The sequence below is a fragment of the Anopheles funestus genome, chromosome 3RL (assembly GCF_943734845.2).
Source record: "Anopheles funestus chromosome 3RL, idAnoFuneDA-416_04, whole genome shotgun sequence".
Classification (NCBI taxonomy): domain Eukaryota; kingdom Metazoa; phylum Arthropoda; class Insecta; order Diptera; family Culicidae; genus Anopheles; species Anopheles funestus.
In genome coordinates this window covers 5,640,552-5,649,075 of record NC_064599.1, presented here as the reverse complement: position 1 = coordinate 5,649,075, position 8,524 = coordinate 5,640,552, and the positions used below count along the sequence as shown (strand labels likewise).

The 8,524-nt window shown below is 43.1% G+C and overlaps 2 protein-coding genes across 2 annotated transcripts; one reads left to right on the top strand and one right to left on the bottom strand.

Annotated features, from left to right (window-relative positions):
• Positions 1-363: 363 nt before the first annotated feature.
• On the bottom strand, positions 364-4,827 carry LOC125770073 (fibrous sheath CABYR-binding protein). Its single transcript, XM_049439283.1, has 3 exons — positions 3,898-4,827; positions 2,474-2,605; positions 364-2,136 (listed from the first exon to the last, which is right to left on the bottom strand). Exons 1-3 carry the CDS (start codon positions 3,973-3,975, stop codon positions 697-699), a joined length of 1,650 nt encoding a protein of 549 aa, XP_049295240.1. The 5' UTR covers positions 3,976-4,827; the 3' UTR covers positions 364-696.
• Positions 4,828-7,700: 2,873 nt separating this feature from the next.
• On the top strand, positions 7,701-8,522 carry LOC125772210 (chymotrypsin-2-like). The gene has a single exon (XM_049443671.1). It carries the CDS (start codon positions 7,701-7,703, stop codon positions 8,520-8,522), a length of 822 nt encoding a protein of 273 aa, XP_049299628.1.
• Positions 8,523-8,524: the final 2 nt, after the last annotated feature.

Here is an 8,524-nt window from a genome sequence, read left to right as displayed (position 1 = left end):
GTTTAAATAGTGTTTGGTGGCAAAAAGTGAGTTCTATTTTTCAATGAGCTTATTGCTTATTGCATGAAAAATGTTGCCATTGTAGGCGAATGTGATAATTTAAATGTGTTAAATGTGTTTTAAATGTGTGTGAAAGTGGAAGTGAAAAAAGTGAGAAAAAGGCAGTAGTGTAATAGAAATGGAGCCGCGAAGAAGCAAAGTGTTGTATTTTGATGTTCGGATTTATGAAAGTAAAGTGACCTGCGTATAAATGATCGTTTACACTGGTAAGTAAACCTCATTCAATCAGCATTATCGGAAGTTAGGTTTTTACGGACAGCAGTTTCAAAATGTCGTCTTTTTCGTGTATTTATCTGTCACTGGATCAACGAAAAGATAAAATATATTCTTGTGTTCATTGAAAAGTATCATTTCACTTTCACCTCGTTGCAAATTCTTTCTTCAAAATAATTTACTAAAAGTATGTTTTTAAAAAGTTTATTTTTAAGTCGTTACAATGAACTTGACTTCGACAGTAGCTCCCTGCATGATAAAGCACGTACAAGGTGTGTTGGGTTTCGTTTCGTATGAAATTGCAAATAAATTAACTTATGCTACACGGTCACGGCAGGACATCCGGTTCATCGCGCTGGTTCTACCGGTGGACCTACTTAATCTGCTAATTATTGCGCTTGGCAAAAGACCTACACCAAACCTTCACTGTCGCGACCGGATGGCATCGGCTCGGAAGAGGAACGTTTTTCTTCGCCGAATCGGAGGTCCCTGGGTGACACCGTCCAGATGGAACTCGGTCGATACGATCAGCTCTGGCAGTTCGGCACTATCGCTCGGTCGCAGTGGTGCCATCTCCTCAACGATGGCAGGGCTTGCCAGGGGTCGTTCTTGTTCTTTAGTGGGGCTGTTCGCTTCATCTTCCGCCAACTTCACGTCAACCGTTTCCGGTTCGGAAGCCGGCTGAACCGTTTCGTCCGCTTCCACACTGATGGTGTCGAGTGTTTCCGATGAATCATCGCTGTTGACGGCGGAACTCAATTCCGTCTGTGGCGGCAGTTCATTTACCTGTTGATCGCTTTCCAACGTGGTTGAGCTTTGTTCACTATCGTTGACTGGTGATGACGCATCCGATGCTATTAGTGGCACTTCCAAATCGGCTGTGCTAGTGTGTGATTCAGGTAAGACCTCGTTGTCTTGTTGGTTAGCTGGTACAAACAGTGGCGGTGTTGGGTCTTGCACTATCTCGGCGACGAGCGGTTTAAGCTCGTCCGTCTCTACTGCAAGATCGTGTACGATCGGTTCTAGCTCTTCTACCATCTGCACGGCATTCAGTAATGAGTCAGCTTCGTATTGTGTTTCGTTATCCATTTCTGGAGTTGCAGATACTGTGGGTTCACTCGGAGTTCCTTGCGTGTCCATCTCAATATTCTCGGGCTGTTGTTCTTCTGCAGTAACTTCATCTTGAGATGTTGTGTCGAAGGTTTCTACTATTGATGAAGGTTCTGATGATGCAATTGGTTCATGTTCCTGGTGTTCCTGGTGTTGCTGCTGCTGCGGAATTGCGTCATCCATAACTTCAACCTCATTAGATTGTTCTTCCTGACTCGAAGGATCAGCGCTAGTTGCTTCCGAAGAAACAGTCAATGTTGAAGGTTCACTTTCATCCATTATTTCCTGAGCTGAATTTTCGGACTGCATTTCACCCTCCTCTTCAATTGGATCGAACAGATCGGCATTCATCTGATGGTGTTCCTCCTGTTCCTGTTGCTGTTCCGATTCATCATTCATTATCTGGGCGAATTCTGCTTGCTCAGATGGTTGCTGTGCGTTGTCTTGCACAGTTTCTTCACTAGGCTCATTAGCCTCAACTCCTTTGGAAGGAAGCTGTGGAGCTTCAAGCTCTTGCACGTGAGCTACCGGTTGCTTTCGGTGCATTTCTTCCACTTGTGGCGCTTCTTCGGCTGGTTCTGAACCGGGAGCGGATGGTTCGTAGTCTTCGCCGTCAGGGTAATACTGTGTGGACTCTTCACACGGATAGCCGAGCTGTCCGTCATGGACGCAGGTTTGATACATTTGACTGAAAACAGTGCGTTCGGCACAAATGAAGCTGAACCGGGCATTATCTTGGCAGCGATGGAAAATCTATTAAAATGATAAATGATATGCAAAGGTAAAGGAAAAATAAACATCAAAAAAGCATATTAAACAGTAAACGAAATCTAAAAAAATCATGTCTTGTACAAATCTTAAGATACACTTAAAAAAGTAAGATAGAATATCAATTCCCCAAAGATCACCACCTTTCACTGGGCGGATGTGAGTCAGCGTCTTTTTCCCTTTTTAACGACACTGTTATTGGAGTAATTTTGCATTTTTTATCTGCTTCCTTTCATTGTTCATCCGATCCGATCTGGTTCCGCACTACCTTCGCTACTATCAATGTGATCGAAAACTCTTTCTCCCTTTGCCCAACACTTACCTGACAATCATTGTCGATATCGACGTAGAACCCATCGGTACGATTGGCGCACGCAAACGAGTGATTAATATCGTCACGTATCTCTTCGGCCCCGGCCGGCAGCACGTAGCTGTACACTTTCACTTGTTTGCTCTGGAGGAAGAGAAAGAGGGTAAATTTGAAATTAAAAAAAAATGTCAATTAAACTCTTACATTTTTATCATGCATAGAGCGTAGCTGTGAATTATCAAATTTGAAGATAATAACGCGATCGCCGCACGGAACGGCGCCACCTCACACGATTGGGACGTGCGTTTGTAACCCAGCGATGGGTTCGTTGGCCGTTTCGAAGGGCTAAAAATAGGCATGAAAGTAATGCTTCGGAGCATGGATGGTTAGTGCGTGTAAGATTGAGTTAATTTATTGAGCGAAAATCGAAACCTTTGAGGGTAATTAATCGAACAATACTGGGCTCTTTGTTGACTTTGCCGACGCAACGTTGTTATTTTCTGTTGCTTTTTAAAGATCACTAACGATCACACATGCCATAAAAAATGTATTTTTAGTACTAAAATATATATACTAGATCTCATATTCTCTGTGTCATGTGAATTTACTCTTTAAAATATTTTTTCCATTTAACTTTGAGTTTGTTTTGTGAACATTTACGGGACTAGTGAACATTTACAAGAAAGTAAAAAATAGGCACTATTCCAAGACCTTGTATGCAGATCGTAGATTTAGAATAAGGAAGTACTTAAATAGTATGAGAGTAACTTGAATGAAATTAAAGAAATTATACTGAACTCTGCTACTGAAGTCTTTCGTATGATGTAGCTGATAATGTTGATGAAGAGTTGAGACTGAGTTGATGGGTATTTTTATTGAACTCCATTAATCTGGATCAGTCCTGACAAGGGCTCTACTCTACAAAGAGTACTAAGCCTTCAACTAAGAATTTTTGTTTTTACACAACAATTTGTGGGTCTTTATCTTATGTGTCTAATATTCTCAGCTTCACTTAATTATATTTGCCAGTAGTAGTCAGGTATTTTAAAGACAATGCTTCAACATTGCTAACATTAAAGCTTGAGGAATGGCCTCCAAAAAAATCGAACTAGATCATTATATTACAGACAAAAAATAATACTTGATCATCTGCCTTATTTAAGAATAGCTGATTATTCACTCTATAACTTATCAAACGATTTATATTCTCATAAGCAAATTACTGAAACTTATTGATCACTTTGGTTTTAAAGATCATAAATAAATTTTCCAAACTTTGCCAACAACCCAATGCTTTCTTCCAACGTTGGAAAGAACAACGCACTTTGCTCCACACGACCATAGACAACAGGATGCGATTGGAATGTCCGGTTCTATTCTGGTTCTTCGTTTTGTGTGTGCGTTGGCTTTAAAGCTACCCACAGTGAGTCACTTACCCGGCTCGGCAATATTCTGGCATTGGCAAGCGTTGCCAGAATGAGCAGTACTGCTGCTAACGGAACTGTTCGCACCATCCTGGTAAGCAGACGGCCGTAGATGAGGATCGGATTTTTGTGTTTCGGTGGGTTGTTTCTACCTATATTGTCACTTCCGTCCGCAACTTGTGCTCACTTTGGATGTAACTTATCCTTGGGATACAATAAATGAGTTGCAAATCACAGCACTACTGGACACTTTCTTCCCGGTCTCTGCAAGACACACTGTTCAGATATGGAGCGACGTCCTATGTGATCACTTGCACGGCTCCAAAAACCCACATGTCTACAAACACTTTTTTGCCGGAAAAAAGTTCTTTGCTTTAGCTTGCTATCGAAAAATTGTTTCCCACCCTTGACTAAGGCCAACGTGACTGCATTCTATCACGATGCACGTCCTAGCGAAACGCGTCCGTCCAATGCGCTCTCTCACACGGTGTACAGGAAGAGGCCTCCAGCCCGATGCCCGGTCAGGTGTAGTATGTGCGGAAAATTTGTCAAACACCACCAATTTATAGTGAAAAGCTGTTACTAATCGAAGCCGCGGCTTGCGGTCGCTGGTTCGGACGCGTCAAATTCGAACTTCCCCCGCCCAAGACAACCACGTTCGACGACAGTGGCATCACTGACCGTGAGGACGTGGGACTTACAACTACCAGCAAATCGCAAGTCTGGCCGCCTAGCACAGCCGTGAACCATCGTAGTCGTGGTGGTCACCGTCATCATTTGTCGTCGGTATTCTGACATCGTCGTTCCGTCCGAAGTTCAGTTTTCACCTCACCTAAATATGCTTGTGTTGTAAGAAAACTAAACCATCGGTGTAAGAAAACGAAAAAAGGCACACACACCGAAACACATACGACGCCACCCGCGTCACGAAGGTGAAGCAAGTGCACGAAGAGAAATGTGCAAAAGGAAAGACTTTTATGCATGCAAGCGGCATACGCTAGTGGCTGGCCACGGATGCAGACATGCACCCTGGTACACTGGCTTACCGCCACACATCAGCCATGGAAGGAAGTGACCGATGAGGTGGCTGGATCGTTCGGCTGAACGCGCGGAACCCGTCATGCTGCAATATGCCGCGTCGGTTTAGGCGACCTTTCTATATTATTTCGGTACCGTGGCTTTTGAGTGAGAAAATTGGTTGCTAGAATTAGAACACTACTGGTGTCAGCCCTAGAACAGGGCAGTGAAGTAATCGATGAACTTGGCTCGATATATGGACCAGGGTCGATTTTGTTACTGGAGGTAAATTTATGTAGTAACGCTGCAGTAACTGCAACTGCTCCAGATCGTTGACTGGATACAGGGGTTACGCACAAGAGAGGATTTAAAAATAGTTTCATTGAAGAACTTGAAAATAGATAATCGAAATAGAGTAAAAGGTATATCAAGGGAGAATATTCCTATGTATCAAGATTTAGTATCTAAATAAGATTAAATTAAGCTCTTTTCTTGGCTTAACGACTTCTGATGACTTTTGGGTCATGTAGGCTATTTCTGGTCTAGTAGGAAGGAGGGTCCGATGTAAGATTTGACACCGGGTCCTGTCGTGTGGAACTGGCGCCGTTTGTCACATACACCAGCGAAGGCCGCCTTCCGAATTTGAAGTCTCTCTCTCTCTCTCTCTCTCTCTCTCTCTCTCTCTCTCTCTTTCTCTTTCTCTTGATGGCTTAACAACCTCTAAGGTCACGCGCCAGGCATTTCTGGCTTACTAGACATATTTTTATTATTCTTATTGCTACGGGGGACGGACGATCCGGATGGGATTTGATCACCAGTCCTGTCATTTGGAACCGGCCTGTGTTTGTCACTGGGCTATCCTCTGAACGTGATGTCTAGGACTTTAATAATCTAGAATATTATTATATTGCAAAAGGCTAATATAACCAATATTTATAAAAAAGGACATCAACACTTATTTGAAATAATAGAAATAGTACCAGAAATTTATTGATTGCAAAACAATAATTATTTTAAATTTTAGAATAAAAAAAATCAACCTTTTTGCGCCGAAAAAGGTACTAAAAGCTTGCCTCTTCTTTTTACTGCTTATTTTCTCACTTGATTCCATTGGAATGTAACTGAGTTATGTCGATATGTAGAAGCACAAGTTGAACAATAAAATCACTAGAACATCCTGGCATGAATACAAATGAAGAAAGCGTCCACCTGACACTATAACAGTTAGAACATGGCACCCGGTGCACTTTGCACATTAATCAATTGATTTGCAATTGTTGATGGAAAACAATAGGGTGTGATTAAAACTAGAACTGTCCATCTGGCATTAGATGCAGTTGCCAGACCAAATGTGTCCACGGTGCACTGTTAGGGAAGTGTCCTAAAAAGGGTACATTAGTGTACCTTCGTTATGATCGATGCATTTTGCTTGCATCGGAAGTGACCTACGCTTGACGGGGACCGATGGAACCGGACAGAACCGACAGGACTTTGTACCCAAAGGTTTTCGTTTTTGCAACGTCGCTTGGTAGAAGAAATGTATGCGAAATACATCTTTCCCATACCCCGACCGGCACCATGCACATCTAGGCACATAGAATGAAGAATGTAGTTTTAGCACTCATAAATTATTCACCCAGTGGTCCCGCTCGGAAATGGTACGCGAACTCAAATGTGTGACGGGTTTGGTGGTTTCGGTCGACGCCAGGCGGTCAGCTAGAATTGGACTGCCCCTCGGCGACATACGTATCGATGATGGTAGGTGCCTGGTCACTGCTGCGCGTCACATTTTGATGGCAATAATTTCATTAACGGAACATTTGCACACCAAGTGGCGTTTGCAGTGGCAGTGGATGCTTTTATTTCTGGCTGATCGAGCTACGGTTTGAGCGCGTTTTGGGGGGGGTTTGAACCATTAGGTACCGCTCAGAATCACCCCTTCCGTTGTTGCCGGAACGGTCAACGGTTTTTGCATTGCAAAGAAGGCTTCCTCCCTGCCCTGACAGGTGGAGAATATTTTATGGGCCGCTATTTCTATATAGGTCACGGTGGTCTCCACATACGCCCCGGTATGTGGAGCAGTTGGAACGCCTTCGATGGGGTTTTTTTTCCTCCTCCTTGGGCTACTGCAGAAATGCGAATGATCAGATCTGTTGTTCTACACTTTTTCGGTGCACAATTCTCGTCGAATGCCTAAGAAGCGTTCACGATGTGATGATGGTGTGCTAGCGATTTGACCGAATTTTGGGTTCGGGCAATGGGCAGTCGACGGTATTGAAAACTCAATCGTATGGATATGAGTATGACGTCAATAACTGACTGAGTAGCAGAGAGAATATTATAAAACAATAGATTTTGCCGAGATTTACTGTAATGTGATCTATTTTTGAAAACATCGCATTCTCTTGCAACAAGATCAAAGTCAAACTGATGGATTGACTTCCTACTTTTAGACCAAATTCTTTTTGAGTTTAGCTATTCTCATTGCGTTATAAAATCTCGATCCGTGTACCAAACGACTTACCAATCAATCAAAAGACATTAGATAACCCATGACCAATAAGATTGTCTCGATCGCTATCAACGATAGGCAAGAAAGTTTCAATTACTCTGTGAGTGGCTTTGTAGATTAATACCCGGATATGCATTGGTTTAACCTATTATCAACTCCCGGATATTAGAGTTGCTGATAAGAATGAATTATCAAACTTAGCTTCCTAATCAGTTCGGACCATTTAAATATAAACCAACCGAACCTGAGGTATTGGTGTCAGTAATTCACAACTCGGAGCGGAAAGATGCAGTTCTACACGGTGTTTCTTGTGATCGGTGTTGCTGTGGTGTCAGCAGAAGGAAGTGACGTACAAGAATTGCCAATTTCGACGATTGAGAACGTTAACCAGGATTTATCATCCCAAGTGGATGATTCAAATTACCTGGCAACGGATGGATACGATGTCTTTAGTGGACAGTTCCCGTACCATGCTCGAATCTTTATAAAATATGGCAATGAGACGGGCCATACTCTTTCGTCCGGATCACTCATCACACCGAACTACATCCTGACGAGCGCGAATGGATTGCAAAGCAATAACACCCATGGATATGTAGTTCTGGGTGTCGACGATAGTAGTAGCACAGCAACACAGCAGCAAATCAACTTCACAGAAAGTGGCATTCAGGTTCATCCGATGCACAACATTGCTACGGTTCGGCTGGAACATCCGGTTACCTTCACCAGATTTGTGCAGCCAATTCGTTTACCCAGACTGTTCGATTCCCGCACCTATGAGACGATGGAGGGCACCAACGTTGGAAGTTATTCAGGCCCGTTGAAATACTTGCGCAATCAGGTGATATCGAATGACGTCTGCCACGAGGAGCATCCTCATGCGTACATTTATTCTTATAATATTTGCACGAACACCTACGTCGGCGGTGCGTTCTGCAACAGAGCGTATGGTTCGGGGTTGATCGTTGAGGGTGAGAAAGGTCCTATACTGATCGGTATTACGACTGCGGTTTATTTGTGCGCTGTAAACTATCCAAACATTTATCTACGCGTTTCCGACTTTCGCGACTGGATTAGTATGAACTCGAATTATGTGTTTGATTTCTAAAG

Excerpts from the sequence above, each read along its gene's own strand:
- LOC125770073 (XM_049439283.1), bottom strand. The coding sequence starts at position 3,975 with ATGGTGCGAACAGTTCCGTTAGCAGCAGTACTGCTCATTCTGGCAACG. Across the intron at positions 2,606-3,897 it reads CCAGAATATTGCCGAGCCGG|AGCAAACAAGTGAAAGTGTA; the intron begins GTAAGTGACTCA and ends CTCTTCCTCCAG. Across the intron at positions 2,137-2,473 it reads ATATCGACAATGATTGTCAG|ATTTTCCATCGCTGCCAAGA; the intron begins GTAAGTGTTGGG and ends TCATTTTAATAG.
- LOC125772210 (XM_049443671.1), top strand. The coding sequence starts at position 7,701 with ATGCAGTTCTACACGGTGTTTCTTGTGATCGGTGTTGCTGTGGTGTCA.